The following is a 20,217-nucleotide window of genomic DNA, read 5'->3' on the forward strand; positions in this document are numbered from 1 at the left end:
TGACTTACTGTTATTGTTCTATTGGGCTATACTATTTGTACTATTGAACTGAATTTGCAATGGGTTTAAAGTTGATGTTCAAGAATGTCTATTTTTATCTAAAGTAAGGTTAAATACTGTCACATTTTAATCAGAAACGTTAGTTATTATAGTGGCATGCAGTAGCAATGAACAGTAATGTCACACATTTTATTAATAATAGTTATTGTTAATTTCTACATACACATTTTCCACCAAAATCTACATTAATAAATTTTAGTGCACGAGATATTGAGTTCAGTACAAAAAGTTCTGTTAAAGTAAAATATTAATCTCTCACAATAATATTTTACTTTATTTTTAAATGGCAATGGCATTTTAATACATTAAAAATAAAACATCTGGTTGTGCTTAATGGGTACATTTATGTAACATTACAGCAGTGTAAAACCACAGACTATCAATAAACTGTAAATTGATAATATTCTGGATTGTACAATCCAGTAACACATGTGGGACATATTATTTCGGTTAACCGAAAATATATATCACGTGATTGATGCACAATTTGTGAGTTAAGTACGGTAAAATGCTGCTGCATCCGAAAGCCAGAGGGTGCAGAAACTCCAAATAAGCACTGCAGAAGAAGACCATAACACACGTAGTTGTAGGAAATGCCTAAGGACATGTTTTTATCACCGATCCTCAAGCCTCCTCAGGTATTTTTATGATAATAAAGTATATTTATAATGATCATGTTTGACGGGTGTTGCTTTTTCAAATGCATGTTATAAGCGACTCAAACTCGCACTGCTTTTAGATCGAGAAGCATTTCTACTGATCCCAGAGCCGTGCTTCACGGACAAGCTACGCATCAATAAAATAAACGATACCTTGCATTATCGCAGCCAGCTCGGTTTCAGCAGGATTCAGTGGTAAACGCGGTTAACCGGGCACATATCAGGGCTGTCACGATTATGAAATTTGGCTGACGATTAATTGTCTATTATACCACAGGGCTGTTGAATGCTTCATTCTGATTGGCTGACGAACGTTCGATGGGTGTGCATTATTTTTCAGTACCTATGAAGTAGTTCCAGATTTGTCGACCGAATTACAGTTCCATATCACTGCGCCCAGTTTAATTTAAATGTAGCCTACTGTCCACCACTGAATACGTATCTAACAACAGACAAAGTGACAGGCAAATTCCATTGTCTGAGAAGAAATAACTATTAATATTTATGGACAGCATGAACATTTGAACAACAATGGCGAGAGCACTGTACATGACTGTTCAGACGAAAAAGGTAACGGCAAATTACATGACACAATCAGCGGGTTAAAGATAAAACACGAAGCACAAAAATAACAAAAACAACATCTTAAATTCGTCTGTGGAATGGGTAAACGGGACTTAAAACACAGCAGGAAGCTTTCTATGCCACTGCGAGAACCGCAGCTGGCGCAGAAACCTCCGTGTCACTTTTTTCTCTTAATACTTTTCTTATACGACAGGGGTTTTAAATACGACGAAAACAAATCAAATATAGATAGGCCTACTTGTCTTTTCACTGTCAGTGAAGCAAATGCGTGTGCATGTGCACTGTCTGTCTTCCTCTCGCTCTCGGAAAACTGCATATTCAGGCTCAAGCAACGCCTTCAGATGAGATGCGTAAGAAATTAGTCCTACCAGCAAGTGCATTCCGGGACAAATACCGTGGTATAAGCGGAATAATTGACTCCGGTCCTTTCAATTATCGAAAGTTAATGCACACCCGAGGTGTGCTCCACTTCGCGTCGTGGCCGCATTACCACCTCGTGTTGTGCATTAAATTTCGATAATTGAACGGCCCGTCATCAATTATTCCTTATGTAAATCATTGCGATTATGACGATTAATTGTCTGTTTTAGGGCTTTGACGATTATGGCGATTAATTGTCTGTTTTAGAGCTTTGACATTTAATTCTCATACTTTTTTATTCAGCTTTGAAATGACCATATTGTTCTAAATATAATTTTTTTTTTTTTCTTGGAAATACATCGGAAAATATTGGTTTATCATATATTTAAGGTTTAGGCTTTTACCTGTCAATAATACAACCACCAAATACTTGTAAATTGATCAGGTGTGAATTGAAGCCACCATTAAAATGCTATCAGTCATAGAAATGCTTCTAGTCTGTTTTTTTCTCATTTACAAGACTACAATAAAATTTTACTTCTATGTTAATGAAATTTTGGTAGACTGGGTTTCACACTGAGATTATCTTAAATAATATTAAATTGTACTGCAGGTTATTTTTATGGTATATGCTTTAGTTTTTATTGTGTTGTGGTGGAACATTTTACAAGTATTACAATGCTTTAGTTACAATAAATACACTAAAATATGTCATGTGCAGGCACTACGGCTCCCCTAGTGTCTTCTATGGAGATGTGCAATAATTGTGATGATCTGAAACCATCGCGATGAGGCCAAACAATCGCGATGAGACGATTATTTAATAATCGTGACAGCCCCGGGGCTAAAAGCTCCATGGTAAAAGGCACGTTTGATTTTATTTTCCTGTAAACAAATACATTTCACAAAAAGTCCTGTAGCACTTTTCCCTCTGCATGTGGATAGTCAGCTGATCTTTGACATGATTGCAGGCAGCAGCGCAAAATTAATTTGGTGCTAATTTTATGTAATATTTGATGTTTTTCAAAATGATGTAGATTTAGGCAGTAAATGAGAATCGCTAAAATTACTCAATATATTTTGAGATAAAGGTCTTGTTAATGATTTTCATGTTTTGTTCAAGTTAATTAAAGCAACTATTTTCAATAACAGAAGAAAATGTAAAAGTTTGGTATTTGGGGTAAAAAGCACCCCTGTTGTTGGGGCTAAAGGCACACTAAATTAACATGATAATAAACACCTGGCCGACGTTTACACTTGTTGACATGACATGGTTAGATTCAGATGGTAAATATCATACATTAAGTTGTGTGTACACCTTAGAGATGATCACCATACTTGAAACCATTATATTTAAAATATTATGTTAATCTTATAATATCATAAAATGTAATTTATTGTTACTACTGTAAATCTATATGAATTTATTATAAGATCTCCAATGCTTTCAAAATCTTTATTTTTACGTTTCTGTTTTTATTTATAGTGAAATTTACTTATTGTAATGAACTAATATTTATTGGACAAAAATGAATTATTTTATTTATCGAAATAAACAAAAAATAGTATTAACTTTGCTAAAGTGATTGTTTTGAAGAGGTACTTACTAAAACATTATTAAAACCATAATATTTTATCTGAATTATTTGTATCAATAATGTGTTCCCCTCTCGCCACCTCATACATTTATATAAAAAATTCACACAAAATCTGTTGCTCCATTTTTCTGCAATCATACATTATGGGTGTAGTGAAAAGCAATTTTTGAAAAAAAAGGTGTGCCTTTAGCCCCGTTGTACCCTATATTAGGGTAGCACACAATCTTATACAGCTAGTGCGCCGACTATGTTCTATAGCACCATAAAAAAAACAATATTTGGGTTTAATTGTAATTATTTTCCAAATCTAAGTTTTAGGTTATAATGTGCAAAAGTGTAAACATTAATCTTTTAATTTTGCAGTAAGCAGTGATTCTTACCTTAAATAGAGGTCTAAACATGTAAAAACTGCACATTTAAGCACCTACTCTTTTAGTCAAAGTTTTCAGACAACTATCAGAATGGGCTACAGACAGTGTGAACACATGGACATCTCAGTGTGCAATGGTCTGATTTAAAATTACAGCTAATATAATTAATAAATCACAGAGGTATGTAATAACAAACACATCAATTGACATCAGGTAGGATAATACATAATTCTTTATATTAATATGAATTAAAAGACATTGATAGTTTTTAAATTAACATTAACCCGGTTTGATAATTGCTGCAAATTACTGTATTACCTTTTCTTAATACTTGTATTCTGGCTTCAGTTAATACTTATTCATTATTAAAGGGGTCATATGACACGGCTAAAACGAATATTATCGTTTGTTTTAGATGTAATGCAATGTGAATACACGATTTAAATTTCAAAAACACTGTATTTTCCACATACCGTGCATGTTTGTATCTCCTCTTTGCCCCGCCTCTCTGAAACGCGCAGATTTTTATAAAGCTCATCGCTCTGAAAAGCGAGGTGTGCTATGATTGGCCAGTTAACCAGTGCGTAGTGATTGGTCGAATACTGCAAGCGTGTGACAGAAATGTAACGCCTCTTACCATATTTGGAACATCAGGTTCCAAAGCAATTGTACTGACAAGTACGCCCACTTTACTTGCGTATACATTTGGGAGGTCTTAGTCAAATCATACCACGAACTGACGTAGATTTGTGGGGGTGTGGTTACACGAGGTGTTTCAGGCAGGTCTGGGTGAGCATTTGCTTTTAGATAGAATGCATATTTAGTTTCCGACACTTTAATTTTTGCAATTTTACGTGTCTAATACATGCATGGGCAACTTATAACACACCTAAGACACAGAAAAACACGTATTCGTGCCATATTACCCCTTTAATAAATGAATTCTTATCTGCATTATACAATTAAAAAATAAGAGACAAAAGCATACTATCTATGTTTGAAATCAAACATATGCAATATCTCACAGAAGTGAGTACACCCCTCACATTTTTGTAAATATATTCGCTAGTAACTGAAAAGTTCAATATTTTAAATGAATCAGTTCAAATGAGTCATTCGTGTGCGAGTCATTCTGAACGCAATGTGTGTTCATACTGGCGAACTCGCTGTGTACAGTATACGCTGATTAAACAATCCAACTGCACAGCTAAAGACATTACAATGATGTGCGTCATGCTAATTTAATAAATTTCAAGAAATTAAACATACTTGGATGCAAAACAAACAGCCGTGAAACACAGGCTGGCTCTTGTTCTATTTTTCAGAAGTATTTTTAGCGCCTCAATGGTTTTCCTGCATAGAGAAATTGGAGGCGGCCGCCTCTGTCAAATGTCGTGCCGACTCAGGCTCTCGCCAAAATTATGTTGTGAGTCTTCACAAGAAATGCTGCGTGCATTTATCAGACTATCATTTGTAACTGCAGTTGCGACATTACACCACAGTGGAGGCGCTGTTTCGTTATCAGCAGATATCAGCAATTTCTCTATGCAGGAAAAACCCTGATCGTGCTTCGCCTGACATCACCTTCTGCCAATCAGGTTTCACATGATATCACATTTTTTGTTAGTCCATCCACTTTCTGAGTCGCCACCATTATATCTTACTTAGGTCTTAACCTGCCACAGTTATATGTCAGGTTTACTATGCTAGGACTTAACCGTGGCGAAACACTTTTGAAGTTCTTAGAAGAAAAGTATACATTTGCTTTTAGCAGGCAAATGTATATCATATTTGTCATTTACTAAAACCTTTTTTGCTTAATGTAGTTTTATTACCATGAGCTCATGGTTAAATGGATACTGTGCAACCCAAAAAGATTACTGTTCAAACAAGTTAATACTGAACACATCTGTGTTCCTTACTTTGTGCAATAACAAGCTAATACTGAACACATCTGTGTTCGTGACTTTGTGCAATAAAGTATAGTAATGCACAGACTACTGTCTACTTTTGTGTTGCAAAACATATACTTGAACTATGCTTGAACCAACTAATGTCTGCAAAGTGTATGTGCTGTATGTGTCTTCAAAGTGTATGTGTATTTGTAATGTTAAGCAGATGTCTAATGGTGCTGCTTGGTGCACAACATGGGCCCATAACCTTTGACCCATGAGGCCATAGCCTTTGCTATGAGACTCATAGCCTTTGCTATATCAGAGAAGTGTATGAAACCTATAACTAACTTAAATGTATTATTTCATATAAGAAACTCAATACTATAATAGAAAAACCACCATACACTCAACTTCTTTGGTCGACCATGGCGAGGCCTGTTCTGAGTGGAACCTGTCCTGCTAAACCGCTGTATGGTCTTGGCCAGGGGCATAAATCTCATTTAACAGTAGGGGGGGACAATAAACATAACATTTCTCAAGAGCAATTTTTGAAGGGGACACAAATAATACAGTCAAAATTGTACTTACTACGACACAAAGCGACAATATGCGTTAGGTTCATAGGTTTATTATGCAGACTTGCAGTCATATTATAACTGAACTGAACTGCCACGTACTGTAATACAAGGGAACACCTAATAAAGCTGTTGCCATTTACATTTTTTTTGTCTCTGTTGTCAAGACAGGAAACAAGTATAAAAACACACTACCCATGATACTACATGTACTATGTTCATGTTCGTATACCCGAACAGTCAGTAACAGTGACAGATGCTTAAATTCTTTGTTGTTCAGTCAACTGAATGTTTAGCTTATCCACTGCGCACACACTGCACAAAATAGATGCTGAGAAAACGACCTTTTCCAACTGAATGAAAGCTGTGCAGTGCCTTTTGTGGACAAAAGGGGTCTGAAATTTGCTAAATATAGTGCCAAAGTCACTAAATTGTCACCGGTATGTGCGTGACTGTGTGTGACAAGGGACCTGAATGGCAAGGATCGGTGGCTAATTGTGGCCGTTAATGTTAACATTATGCCAGGTCGCTACAAATAAAACAATGCATGGGAAACGGCTTTGGCGTGTTAGTTGCAGTGTGTGACGCACTATGCAACAAGCTATTGTAAACAAGCTAAGGTTAACTAGCTAAGTAATGTTTTAATCGCTAACATGGCAGATTCATGGAAAAATACATCAGTAATCAGCCTTTTTTGCCACAACTAATTTATTAATGAATCAGCATCAACTACATACATTAAAGAGAATCACTTCATTTAACGTGAATAAAATAGCCTTCTTACTGGAGTTCAACAACCACTGATGAACTTAGCTGCATACCTTACTTATGTGTAGCATAGGTGAGATGAACGGGGAAAGCAGGCAGTGGGCCAAACCACTGTGAGGCAGGGGAGGGGAAACTCAACTGTTTTTTGAGTTTGTGTTTTTTTCTAATTACACAATTAGTTTAGGTATACATAAATATATTTAGCACAATAGACGATTTTGAATGATTTGGGGGGGACAACCCTCGGATGGAGGGGGACGTGTCCCCTCCGTCTCCCCCGGGATTTACGCCCCTGGTCTTGGCCACCATCCTGCAGCTCAGTTTCAGGGTCTTCTTGTAGCCTAGGCCATCTTTATGAAGAGCAACAATTCTTTTTTTCAGATCCTCAGAGAGTTCTTTGCCATGAGGTGCCATGTTGAACTTCCAGTGACCAGTATGAGAGAGTGAGAGCAATAACACCAAATTTAACACACCTGCTCCCCATTCACACCTGAGACCTTGTAACACTAACGAGTCACACGACACCGGGGAGGGAAAATGGCTAATTGGGCCCACTTCGGACATTTTTGCATAGGGGGTGTACACATTTTTGTTGCCAGCGGTTTAGACATTAATGGCTGTGTGTTGAGTTATTTTGAGGGGACAGCAAATTTACACTGTTATACAAGCTGTACACTCACTACTTTACATTATAGCAAAGTGTAATTTCTTCAGTGTTGTCACATGAAAAGATAAAATGAAATATTTACAAAAATATGTGGGGTGTACTCACTTCTGTGAGATACTGTATACAGTCAGTATATTTTAGGTCTAAGTACACAGATTTTTAAACAGTTATTTCAAGCCTGGCTTGTTTTTAATGTTCTGATATTTCTTATGTGTTGCAGGGTATGAAGAAAAAGATACAATTACCAGGAGAACTGTCTCAAACATGCACTGACCAAGGGCTCTGGAGGTGGAGCATCACCAGTAAGAGGTTGGAGCAGGAGCCTGCCTGACAAGATGAGGTCAGTGTTTAAAGCTGTGGGGTGGTGGGGTTGTATGTAACTGTGGGCCCTGTATGTAGCCTGGCGTGTTTGAATGTTCCAACTTTTCTTATGTGTTGCAGATGTATGAAGAAAAAGAGTACATTTCCCGAGAGAACTGACATTGGTGTGCAGGCCTCAGTGGATAAAGAGGTATGAGCAGTGGCACTGAACCTCTTGTTCCTTTGTTCCAGCCGGCTGGTTTGAATGTTCTGACATGTTTTATGTGTTGCAGCACCAAGAGGAGGAGGAGGAGCCTGAGACCAGGGAGGTGGAGCAACACCAGTGAGAGGAGGTAAGTGGAATCAATTGCTGTGTTCGACTTCATGCGGTGCCGCAAAAACTGATAGGCGGATGACATGACATTACCGCGAGAGAGTCGACTGCATACGCTTTTGAATAACTCTCGTGATACTGTGATGCTATGTGCCGATCAGTCTGAGCGGCGTCGCATGAAGACTGCAGGGGGTTGGTTTGTTTAAAAAAAATTTAAGGGCCAAAATTTTATTTTTTTCAGGCAAAATATTGGGATCTGGTGCATAACCCCCTGTTCACACGCTCTGGAATCTCGGGGAGAGACACGCTCCGGTGTTTCCCCCCTTCTGTGGGTACCCATTTATGGACGCTTGGGTCACCACCCTGCGTGTTACGGTCAACATGTGCTGGTCAGCTACCTGGCCTTGAACACTGAACCTCTCGATTCAGTGTCAGCGCTCATACCTCCTGAGCCACTTGGTCCTGCACATTTTGTGACAATTCTCCTGGCGTATTCATCTTTTGTTTGTTTTAGATACGAAGGAAAAATGCACAAGCAAGCAAAGTCTAACCTGGCCTTGAACCCTGAACCTCTTGATTCAATGTCAGTGCTCATACCCTGTGAGCCACTTGGTCCTGCACATTTTGTGACAGTTCTCCTGGCGTATTCATCTTTTGTTTGTTTTAGATACGAAGGAAAAATGCAGAAGCATGCAAAGTTTAACCTGGTCATGAACCCTGAACCTCCTGGTCCACTGTCAGCACACTTACCGCTGAGCCACTGGGTCCTGCTTGTCTTTATCTTTCGGTTTACGTTTTAGATACGTAGGTAAAATGCAGAAGCATGCAAAGTTTAACTTGGTCTTGAACCACCTGGTCCTGCTATCAGTGCTCTTATGATTGAGCCACTGGGTCCTGCTCTCCTTCATCTTTTGGTTTACGTTTTAGATACGTAGGTAAAATGCAGAAGCATGCAAAGTTTAACCTGATCTTGAACCTTGAACCACCCAGTCTACTGCCAGTGCTCTTACCATTGAGCCACTGGGTTTCTCACACTCCTGCTACATTCCTCTTCCATTCAAGCCACTTTGATCGCATAAGAAATGTAAAATAGTACACAAAATCTTCAACACATTGGCTCATTTATCTTTTAAGTTCCATCTACATAGGAAAAAATGTAAAAGCTTGTGAACTCCAAAAACTTGGACTTGAACTCCAAACCACTGGTCTAGTGTTAGTGCCCACAACTCTTAGCCACCGGATCCTGCATTCTTGCGACCGTTCTCTTGGCACATTTATCTTTGATTGTATACATCTAGATTACAGAAGAAGCGTCTGTGAGCACATGAAGTAGGTCAAACTGAACTTGAACCCTAAACCACACAGTCTAAGATTATGTTGGTTCATACCACTGGACCACTGCTCCCAACACGTTGTGGCTGGTTCACGTGGTTTATCTTTTTAATATACAACGTCAATCAATCTGTGCAGCGCACACACCCATACCATACATTATAACATAGCGGTTATAAAACTTGAGTCTCACATGCTTATGATTGATTTCCACAGGCAGTGGGGGGTGAAGACTTCAACTCCCATCATTCTGTGCTCCACCAGTGTTGTCGAGCTGTGCTTTTGTAATTGTTTTGCGACCTCTAGTGACAAAATGCATACGGTTCCTTTAATGACCATTTGTCTCTGCAGATTTTATTCTTACCAATCTCATTAATTCTTGTGTGCTTTGTGCTGATAATTTACACACCAAGTATATAAATGGAGTACAAATGTAGAACATGTAATGCTGTGCCTTGTCCTAATGTACAAGATCCACTAGCTTACTCAAGTCAAAAATCAGGATTTGAATCCTAGACCATCAGGTCTCGTGTCAGGGCTCATAATTCTGAACCATTAGAGCCATGTACAATAAAATACTGTTTGTTACAGATTAATGTTGTTAAAGTACACATAAAGCTAAGGCAGGGGAAGATCTTGTTAACACAATACACCTGTAGACCAAAAATGATTGAATCTGTGTGAAGGAAAACAGCCCTCAGAATATGCTAAATATCAATTTTTTATTCTTAAAAACCATACACGATACTCGACAAGTTTAAAATGTAACGGTGTTGAATTACGATATCCATTTACACTGTGCAAGAGAAACAGACATGATGTTATTTAATTTCCAAACGTTAAGATAAAAAAAGGAAAAACACCCTTAAAACAGTTGGATAAACATTTATTTCCATTAGAGGAAGACGCTATAGAAAAAAGTTGTGAATTCTTTTAATAACATTTTCCCTAAATTGCAAACACAAATTGTTTTTATTTAATAAACGTGACAGAAGTAACTTATTAAAAAGGTGCGGTTGTGATGACTGAAGAAATCTGAATTCCTTGCTCCATTTATTCTCTTTTACACACATAATAATAAACTCAGGATGGGATGTCTCTAAGCTGTGCAGTGGGCTTCGGGGAGCCGAGGGTGTGGCTGGCTTGCGAGGATCCAGGTGGAGGAGAAGGAGTGGGCGTTGAATTACTCTTAGTGAGGGCGTCGTCTTCTGCATCAGTGTCATCGGGGTAAGTTAAGAGGTTTGCACTATAATTGCCAAGAAGTGTTAATGAGATTAGATTTTCAGAGCCATGTGAACTCCCGTGTTAGATTGTAGAGCGGCTACGCTGTTTTTTATTTTAATTTGTTTTTGGTGCGTCGGACGCGGGTAGACGGTTTGGCCGTTGAGCTGCATGTGGGCGTACTGAAGAATAGGGTTGAGTTTATTTAGTTGGTTTATTAGTTAGATACAGGACGGCTCTTAATTTCTTCTGGCATTATAGTGCTACCTCATCTTGGTCTATGTGCATTTCATCTCGAATACAGCTTTAAATATTGCGAATATGAGACCAAATCGTTGCCTAAATTTAATGAAAGAAAAAACTGAAAACTGATGCTGAACGTACCCTTTTGTTACGAAGTGTCCTTGAGGGTAAAGCCCAAGAAGCGTTTATTTCACTCTCGTCAGCAGATCTAAAAGATTATAAGATCGTGAAAGACACCCTTTCAAAGGCTTATGAACTTGTCCTTGAAGCTTAGAAGCGACAGTTAGGCCATATCTTGTCAATCCGTTCCCGTTCGACCTGAAAATACACTAGTAGATGTTTTGAGCTTGAGTGGGTGGATTTAGATAGTAAACGATCGTGACTCTCACCTGTGAAATCATCCCTTGGCTGCAGGATGCCACATTTGCTCCGGGTGTCCGTGTGTTCACGACTTGCTGTGCGTGTGTTCACTACTCTCTGGATGGGTTAAATGCAGAGGTCACATTTCGGGTATGGGTCACCATACCTGACAAATAGGTCACTTTCCCTTCACTTTCACTTCATTTAGTTGCTCAAGCGCGGGCAGAGTTGAGGTTGTCCCAGGTGACCGTGAGTACTGTGATTCTCTAATGGCATCGGGGACCTGAGCAAGACAAAAGAGCGTATGAACAAGTGAGAGAGACAGAAACTGGTTTTGGATTATTATTTGACAATACATTAGGGATGCACTCTCTTTGGCTGAAGAACACAGATCTGTGTACTTCTAAGTCTGAATGCTAACATGACTAAGGTTCATACATCTGGTCTGGTCTTCATTGCCCACCACGTAAATACAAGTGAGCCTGGTGAGAATATCACCCTTGTTATCCCAAGGAGCTCGCCAAGAAATCCAAAATGTAAACAACACACGTCATAAACATTTAAAAATAGATCTACATTACTATTTAAGTGAAAACTATTAAAGAAATCCATTACATGATAAAACCATTTCTATATTTGTTTTCATCGTTTTGCTGTTTATTTTAATGGTGCTGGCATGAAAAATAATCCAGGCAGAGAGAGAAAATACCTTTATAGAAGATGTCGTGGCCTCTGAAGTTGAAGATGTGTCCGGAGGACCGCCAAGTGTTTAGTTCAGGTGAGAGCTGTGGAGGAGGAATGTGTAAATACACCGCGAGCAGAGGAATGCACAACAGACCCACGTGAAGCCACCACTCCCTGCGCACGCGACGGGCCGATCCAGGTTCACTCTGCTGCAGAGAGTGAGAGGAAAACGTGCAGACAACACAGCAGCATTACTTAAATGCTACAACAAAGGTATTAAATCCATACTGTAGTTAGTCTCGTGTCTTGCTAGATTCCTGCGCTCGTGTCTTGCCTGATTCCTGCGTGTCTCGGTCGTGTTTGCTCGTGAGATTGAATATGTGCTGCTGAGTTTCATTCGGAGTGAGTCAATGAGCTGTCACATGCAGGATCTGTACTTAAATAAGATTAATAAGTTACTGTCCAAGGGTTTTGCGACTGTTATCAAGCGTGAACGTCATGTTGCCAAGCATCCAAAGGTCTCGGGATGGTAGCGAAGCCCGCTTATGCCACCTAGTGGAGCGGATGGCGCACTGAGCTTTAAGGTCAAGTCAAAGAAAACCAGTTTGTAGAAATGGGAAAACCATAAAGAATGATATAAAACTATATACAAAGTAATGGAATTTAGTAGAGGCGAGAATCTCAGATATTAATGAAACCATAATACTTCACATTAGAATACGGTAGGTGGCGGTATGGCACCGTTAACCTCACAAAACTGAAACCCAAAAAAGTGACCATGTGATGCAGGCACGCTGCAGTTCATATACTTTACTATTACTGATCTTAAACAAATATACGATTTTGTTCGGGTCCTGGTTTACAATGGAGTATAAACCCGTTTTGTTGACCCAAATAAACCAGCAGACAAGGTAAGACGACATCTTATATATTCGTTTACTTGATTGTCTAATTTGATGTTTGTAGATGCCTCAATTTTATTGTTGGTTCACAATTGAACGATGCGAATTCACGTTGGTGTTTGCAGACTGATGGTCTGATTTAAATAGAAAATCCGTGGCACAGCTTTTTGAAATATTCATCTCATTTTGCACATATACGTTGTTTTGCCACACGTGTTATAGACATAGACGCCCACATTGGTCGCTGAATTGTATGTCAACTTCGCCGCCATATTAGGCAGGGCAAAACTGGCAAGAACTCAATTTGCTTTACCGGCGCCCCTGTATGTAACCACATACTAGTTGTACTTTCAGTTTCTTCCAGGGTCTTGTTCAGGGGCAGTACATGCATTACACAGTCGATATTTGCGTGCGAGCAAACGGGAACAACTCACGTGCTGGTTTTAAAGCCAAACGCTTTCCTGCAAGGAAAAGCCCGACATGCGCGCATTACAAGCCCTCTCACGCGAGTAAATGTTTGCAATGTTAATTTGCAACATTTATTGGCAAACAAGACAAATATCGTCAAGGGAATCAGTTATCGACTAAATTTATGACTTTCGTCTATTTCAGTTAATACTTATTTTCTTATCTGCATACTAACGTTGTCTATGGTTGACATCAAACATACAGTCAGTAGATTTTAGGTACAAGTACACAGATTTTTAAACAGTTATTTCAAGCCTGGCTTGTTTTTAATGTTCTGATATTTCTTATGTGTTGCAGATGTATGAAGAAAAAGATTCAATTACCGAGAGAACTGACATTGGTGTGCAGGCCTCAGTGGATAAAGAGGTATGAGCAGTGGCACTGAATCTCTTGTTCCTTTGTTCCAGCCAGCTGGTTTGAATGTTCTGACATGTTTTATGTGTTGCAGCACCAAGAGGAGGAGCCTGAGACTAAGGAGGTGGAGCAACACCAGTGAGAGAAGGTAAGTGGAATCAATCGCTGTGTTCGACTTCATGCGGTGCCGCAAAAACTGATAGGCGGATGACATGACATTACCACGAGAGAGTCGACTGCATACGCTTTTGAATAACTCTCGTGATACTGTGATGCTATGTGCCGATCAGTCTGAGCGGCGTCGCATGAAGACTGCAGGGGGTTGGTTTGTTTAAAAAAAAATTTAAGGGCCAAAATTTTATTTTTTTCAGGCAAAATATTGGGATCTGGTGCATAACCCCCTGTTCACACGCTCTGGAATCTCGGGGAGAGACACGCTCCGGTGTTTCCCCCCTTCTGTGGGTACCCATTTATGGACGCCTGGGTCACCACCCTGTGTGTTACGGTCAACATGTGCTGGTCAGCTACCTGGCCTTGAACACTGAACCTCTCGATTCAGTGTCAGCGCTCATACCTCCTGAGCCACTTGGTCCTGCACATTTTATGACAATTCTCCTGGCGTATTCATCTTTTGTTTGTTTTAGATACGAAGGAAAAATGCACAAGCAAGCAAAGTCTAACCTGGCCTTGAACCCTGAACCTCTTGATTCAATGTCAGTGCTCATACCCTGTGAGCCACTTGGTCCTGCACATTTTGTGACAGTTCTCCTGGCGTATTCATCTTTTGTTTGTTTTAGATACGAAGGAAAAATGCAGAAGCATGCAAAGTTTAACCTGGTCATGAACCCTGAACCTCCTGGTCCACTGTCAGCACACTTACCGCTGAGCCACTGGGTCCTGCTTGTCTTTATCTTTCGGTTTACGTTTTAGATACGTAGGTAAAATGCAGAAGCATGCAAAGTTTAACTTGGTCTTGAACCACCTGGTCCTGCTATCAGTGCTCTTATGATTGAGCCACTGGGTCCTGCTCTCCTTCATCTTTTGGTTTACGTTTTAGATACGTAGGTAAAATGCAGAAGCATGCAAAGTTTAACCTGATCTTGAATCCTGAACCACCCAGTCTACTGCCAGTGCTCTTACCACTGAGCCAATGGGTTTCTCACACTCCTGCTACATTCCTCTTCCATTCAAGCCACTTTGATCGCATAAGAAATGTAAAATAGTACACAAAATCTTCAACACATTGGCTCATTTATCTTTTAAGTTCCATCTACATAGGAAAAAATGTAAAAGCTTGTGAACTCCAAAAACTTGGACTTGAACTCCAAACCACTGGTCTAGTGTTAGTGCCCACAACTCTTAGCCACCGGATCCTGCATTCTTGCGACCGTTCTCTTGGCACATTTATCTTTGATTGTATACATCTAGATTACAGAAGAAGCGTCTGTGAGCACATGAAGTAGGTCAAACTGAACTTGAACCCTAAACCACACAGTCTAAGATTATGTTGGTTCATACCACTGGACCACTGCTCCCAACACGTTGTGGCTGGTTCACGTGGTTTATCTTTTTAATATACAACGTCAATCAATCTGTGCAGCGCACACACCCATACCATACATTATAACATAGCAGTTATAAAACTTGAGTCTCACATGCTTATGATTGATTTCCACAGGCAGTGGGGGGTGAAGACTTCAACTCCCATCATTCTGTGCTCCATCAGTGTTGTCGAGCTGTGCTTTTGTAATTGTTTTGCGACCTCTAGTGACAAAATGCATACTGTTCCTTTAATGACCATTTATTTCTGCAATTTTTTTCTTACTAATCTCATTAATTCTTGTGTGCTTTGTGCTGATAATTTACACACCAAGTATATAAATGGAGTACAAATGTAGAACATGTAATGCTGTGCCTTGTCCTAATGTACAAGATCCACTAGCTTACTCAAGTCAAAAATCAGGATTAGAATCCTAGACCATCAGGTCTCGTGTCAGGGCTCATAATTCTGAACCATTAGAGCCATGTATAATAAAATACTGTTTCTTACAGATTAATGTTGTTAAAGTACATAAAGCTAAGACCGGGGAAGATCTTGTTAACACAATACACCTGTAGACCAAAAATGATTGAATCTGTGTGAAGGAAAACAGCCCTCAGAATATGCTAAATATCAATTTTTTATTGTTAAAAACCATACACGATACTCGACAAGTTTAAAATGTAACGGTGTTGAATTACGATATCCATTTACACTGTGCAAGAGAAACAGACATGATGTTCTTTTATTTCCAAACGTTAAGATAAAAAAGGAAACACATCCTTAAAACAGTTGGATAAACATTCATTCCCATTATAGGAAGACGCTATTGGAAAAAGTTGTGAATTCTTTTAATAATATTTGCTCTAAATTGCAAATGCAAGTTGTTTTTATTTAATAAACGTGACAGAAGAAATAACTTATAAAAAATGTGCGGTTGCGATGACTGAAGAAATCTGAATTCCTTTCTCCTGTTCCTTCATTTAATCTCTTTTACACACATAATAAGAACCCAGTGGAGAGAAGCAACAATCTGAACTGGAACCCTGCTGCCAAAAATGTATTCTATTCCTAAACATTACAAAAACACAAATGTTAGAATTTTGACCATAAGATTCACGCGTTAAGCCACCCTGAGTATTATATTATATTACTTGAAAGGACCAATCACAACCCTCGTTTAAAGAATGTCCCACCCCCCTTAAACTATAATTTATGTAAAATCCCTGTAGGTCTTGTTCAGCAGGTTGAGATGTTCTCATGTCCGCATAAAAATACACTATATATATTTATATGGTCTGTATCAAAATGTTTCTTAGGGATTCTGAAATAAAGTACCCTGTGCTGTGATACCAGTGTACGCCTGTTTTTTTTTCTTCAAAATTCATGTTTCCAGTATTTCAGGTTTTAAATATATTCGACAAACAATTGCAGCAGTATTTTCTTAACTAACAGCAATCTTTTTTTTGATCAACAAACAATTACTCAAAATGTTAAAAATATCAAACAGAATTTTAAAGCAACTCACGCATTTTTCCTTCCTTTATTTTTCCTTTTGAACGAGACAACAATTTGCTACCTAAAGACAAAATCTTAAGTTAAAATGTTTTAAATCATTGCATTCTTTTCAATTCAATTTTCTAGGTTTGAGCCTGAGTAAACAAACTTCATGATACATTGGCAGGAACTTAATGTCAAGTGACTGTGGACCATTTAAAATAGTTAAGTACAGATGTATTCATTATCCGGCCTTTTGTGGCCACACTTTCTGAACTTCCGAACAATAATGCGAAGGGAACTTGATGTTGCTCACGTGAGCGTTACAAATAAAAATTCTAAAATGACTTTAAGGGGAGATGAAGTAAGTATGCAAGGAGATGTATGGATAGAGATCCTTGTCTACAGCCCCTCCACTCATCTGTCCAATTAAAAATCTCCTATGGACCTCAATACCTCTGCTCATTGCTATACAAGCCTTAGTGTTATCTATTTGGCTAGAAGGTTCTATGTATCTACAAATATATAACAAATAAAACTTGCAGGCAAAAATAGTTCAGTTTCCATAGAAACACCCTTTTTCCTGAAAATACAGCAGTCTCTGAAATATTCTCTTATTTCATTTGTCCCCATTTCTCTGTCTCAGGAAGCTCTTCCACCAACGAACAGAAGAAAAAAGTATCTACAAACTTTGTAAACAGACCTGTGTCTTCAAAAACATAAATAATTCAAAATATTAACAGCCAAATGATGCAGAAATCAGTGTTTGAATAAGCAAAGAGTAAAAGAACAAAATGTACAACACCATCCAGATAAAGAGAAACAAAAGCTAATAGCTAAGCTCCCAAGAGATTCTTGGCTCCGCCCCTCTCGTCTATGAGTTCTCCAGGCTTAAGTCTCTGGTGTTGTCTGTCGTACTGAGGGGCGGAGCTAATCAAAGGGATGTCTCTAAGCTGTGCATTGGGCTTCCAGGAGCAGAGGGTGTGGCTGGCTTGCTAGGATCTAGGAAGAGGTGGATGCAACTGTCAACTGCATTATTGTTCTGATTGGGCGAAGGTGGGGGAGGAGGGGTGGGCGTCGCATTTCTCTTAGTGGGGGCGTCGTCCTCTGCATCCGTGTCATCGATGAGGGGGATGTGAGGCTCAGAGTCCTCTATCCGGAACTCCGGGTGGGTCATGAAGTTATGGATGGAGGAGCGGGACTCTGGCTTTTCCAAGCCCTCATAGGGCGACAGCGAGCTGCGGAATGCATTCACCACTCGGATCTGCGGGGAGAACGTAAAGGGCGTAAAGTCAGTTTTACCACCCACAGAGACCTACTGCTCGGTTACACACACGTAGACAGGCATACAAAGTCAAACTTCACATTTCAAACACAGGTTAAACCATGGCCGAAAGGGCTGGTTTTAATTGATGAGTGGAGAGCAGTGAGGTTAGAGCACCAAAACCATCTGAGAGAGTGCGTGAGCTGTCAGATGTAGTGCAACTGAGAGTGGAGAAAACTCTGGAAATGGCGAGTATAAACCTGACACTTGTGTTACGGTGAGCTTTTCCTCTGATTTGAGGGACAGAAAAATCCTCTTTTATCTGCATTTAAATAAGGACAAATTCAGGATTGAAGAATGACAAGAGAAAGAGATGTGCCGTACAAACTGGAAAGCACTCTTACTTGTAATGACAGCAACTCTCAAAGCCAATTATTCAGAATGTAAATATGAATGAGAGAGAAACAAAGTGAGAAACAGAAAAGAGAGAGAGGCCAAAATAACCCCAGAGGACACAGCTCAACACATAAGGTTAATATTTCTGGGCATGCTTGTATTGAAGGGGAGGGGTCGATTGCGGATTATGTTGTGAAGAAGAGACGCATAACTCTGAGCAGCCAAGCAAGTTGAAGCTAACCAGCACAAGTAAACTCACAAACAGTCTAAAGACTGGACCCATGCAGAGCAGCGCTACCTTATTTTCAACAGAGGTAAACCTTTGAGTATAGCCCATGACACATTTCACAGAATCTATGAAGGAATATGTGGCAGACAGTGTTATGGCATTTTGAGCTGAGTTTTCTTTTTTCCAATGTGTTCATTAGCAGAAAATCAAGACTAAAACACAGAAAACAGCTTCAACACCGAATACAGAGTGTCCTAAACAGAGAAAAAGTATGTTTATTTGACCGTGAAGAGTGATGCCAGCTGGGACCTGGTGAGAGATGGAAAATATTGACGTTAGAATAGAGGCTTTCGAATCCGACGACAAACAGAAATGATATGATTCTGTGTCGTGTGCGACAGAGACTTCAGATTTCCTGTAAAACAGAGGAAACACAAACAAATAGAAGCGAGAGGAAAAGAAAGAGACAGAAACTAGTCGAGTGAGAGATAAAAGAGTGCTAAATACACTGAAGCTAGTACAACACAATGCAAGATCGGTGAATGAGCAAAAACCGAAACACTGACACTACAGCAAAGATGTCAAACAGCAGAAGTAGAGAAAGAAGAAATGTTATTTTATAAAAGATGAAAAGTTTCCATTCGTAAACTGACTTAATTCTAATTACACACTAGGACCCTGCTGAGAAGTTCTTATTCACAGTTCCAATGGCAACCCATCAATCCCATTCGCAAGACCAATCTGTTTGATGTGGTTATCACTGTGACCATGGGCGTATACTCAAAACATTTACGGCGGATGACTAGTGTCGCCGGAGAGCTGCAGACACAGCAGACGTTATTAGACAACAACTCTCTGTTGTGAGAACCAGCCAAAGCCATCAAACAGAACACAGACACAAATATATCTCAATCCTAACACAGAGACCCGGAAAATACAGCCGTCACATTGAAAGCGATGTTCAGATATACGTCTCGTTTTGGTAAACAGAGATCGGAGGACATTAGGAGAAGAATGAAGACCGTTAGGCGAGAGGAGGAAATGTTAATTGTCATGCACTAATAAACACGCACTCACACCCGACAGCGGCAGAAGCTGAGTTGAAGGCGGTAGCAGGAGATAAGGCTACATGGGTAGGGCTAGAAACATTGGTTACATCGTGCTGTTGGCTGGAGCTGGACGGCTGGCGCCTGACGCCCGCCTGAAAGGAAGTTCCGCTCTGGAACGCACTCACTACATCCATCTGGAAGGAATCAGAGAGTGTGATAGGCCCAGAGAACGCACAGGAGAGAGAAAGACAGAGAATCAGATGAAAGCGAGAAAGGAGGTGATAGAGGAGAAGGGCACCCATATAAAAAGACAGGGAGAGATAGCAGCGGTGAGCAATAAAGGCACTGAATTAAGAACAACCCTCCCTGACCTGACGCTTGTCTTTAGCGCGTTTCAGCTTACTGCTTTAACAAACCCTCTTCAACAAGTAGCGTCACCATATTCAGAGAAATTAATCGGAGAAATTAAAATCAAACAATAAAAGCTGAGAGCTTATCAAGCAAGA

The 20,217-nt window shown here is 39.6% G+C and overlaps 3 protein-coding genes across 7 annotated transcripts in view; 1 reads left to right on the forward strand and 2 right to left on the reverse strand.

The window, feature by feature from the left end:
- Window positions 1–7,987: 7,987 nt before the first annotated feature.
- LOC130547926 (uncharacterized) lies at window positions 7,988–15,788 on the forward strand. Its single transcript, XM_057324311.1, has 5 exons — window positions 7,988–8,049; window positions 8,132–8,191; window positions 13,680–13,748; window positions 13,831–13,884; window positions 14,108–15,788. The coding sequence occupies exons 3-5, from the start codon at window positions 13,684–13,686 to the stop codon at window positions 14,664–14,666; spliced, it is 678 nt and encodes a 225-aa protein (XP_057180294.1). The 5' UTR covers window positions 7,988–8,049; window positions 8,132–8,191; window positions 13,680–13,683; the 3' UTR covers window positions 14,667–15,788.
- On the reverse strand, window positions 11,113–12,552 carry LOC130547925 (mesoderm-specific transcript homolog protein-like). 2 transcript variants are annotated; one of them, XM_057324309.1, is made up of 4 exons: window positions 12,347–12,552; window positions 12,038–12,221; window positions 11,767–11,844; window positions 11,113–11,611 (listed from the first exon to the last, which is right to left on the reverse strand). In XM_057324309.1, the coding sequence occupies exons 1-4, from the start codon at window positions 12,407–12,409 to the stop codon at window positions 11,595–11,597; spliced, it is 342 nt and encodes a 113-aa protein (XP_057180292.1). In that variant the 5' UTR covers window positions 12,410–12,552; the 3' UTR covers window positions 11,113–11,594. The 2 variants fall into 2 exon arrangements, with proteins under 2 accessions (XP_057180292.1, XP_057180293.1); XM_057324310.1 differs by lacking the exon at window positions 11,767–11,844 and having other exon boundaries at window positions 11,117–11,611; window positions 12,347–12,542.
- Window positions 15,789–16,005: 217 nt separating the features above from the next.
- atp2b1a (ATPase plasma membrane Ca2+ transporting 1a) overlaps window positions 16,006–20,217 on the reverse strand; it is a 29,573-nt gene continuing 25,361 nt past the window's right edge. For 2 of the 4 annotated variants that reach the window (XM_057324300.1, XM_057324301.1), the window contains exons 21-22: window positions 19,819–19,905; window positions 16,006–18,037 (exon numbers count right to left, since the gene is read on the reverse strand). In XM_057324300.1, the coding sequence (XP_057180283.1) occupies window positions 17,708–18,037; window positions 19,819–19,905 (417 nt within the window). In that variant the 3' untranslated portion in view covers window positions 16,006–17,707. Of the gene's footprint in view, window positions 18,038–19,741; window positions 19,906–20,217 lie in introns of all 4 variants that reach the window. The other 2 variants (XM_057324303.1, XM_057324302.1) reach the window with 2 other exon arrangements.

Source organism: Triplophysa rosa, linkage group LG24, assembly GCF_024868665.1.
Source record: "Triplophysa rosa linkage group LG24, Trosa_1v2, whole genome shotgun sequence".
NCBI classification, from domain to species: domain Eukaryota; kingdom Metazoa; phylum Chordata; class Actinopteri; order Cypriniformes; family Nemacheilidae; genus Triplophysa; species Triplophysa rosa.

Bases quoted from the DNA above. Each gene is read 5' to 3' on its own strand.
- LOC130547925 (XM_057324309.1), bottom strand. From the start codon at position 12,409: ATGAAACTCAGCAGCACATATTCAATCTCACGAGCAAACACGACCGAG. The intron at 12,222-12,346 runs GCAAGACACGAG...CACTCTCTGCAG, and splicing joins CCGAGACACGCAGGAATCAG to CAGAGTGAACCTGGATCGGC. The intron at 11,845-12,037 runs GTATTTTCTCTC...TTTCTTGGCGAG, and splicing joins CCACGACATCTTCTATAAAG to CTCCTTGGGATAACAAGGGT.
- LOC130547926 (XM_057324311.1), top strand. From the start codon at position 13,684: ATGAAGAAAAAGATTCAATTACCGAGAGAACTGACATTGGTGTGCAGG. The intron at 13,749-13,830 runs GTATGAGCAGTG...TATGTGTTGCAG, and splicing joins AGGCCTCAGTGGATAAAGAG to CACCAAGAGGAGGAGCCTGA. The intron at 13,885-14,107 runs GTAAGTGGAATC...TATTTTTTTCAG, and splicing joins AGCAACACCAGTGAGAGAAG to GCAAAATATTGGGATCTGGT.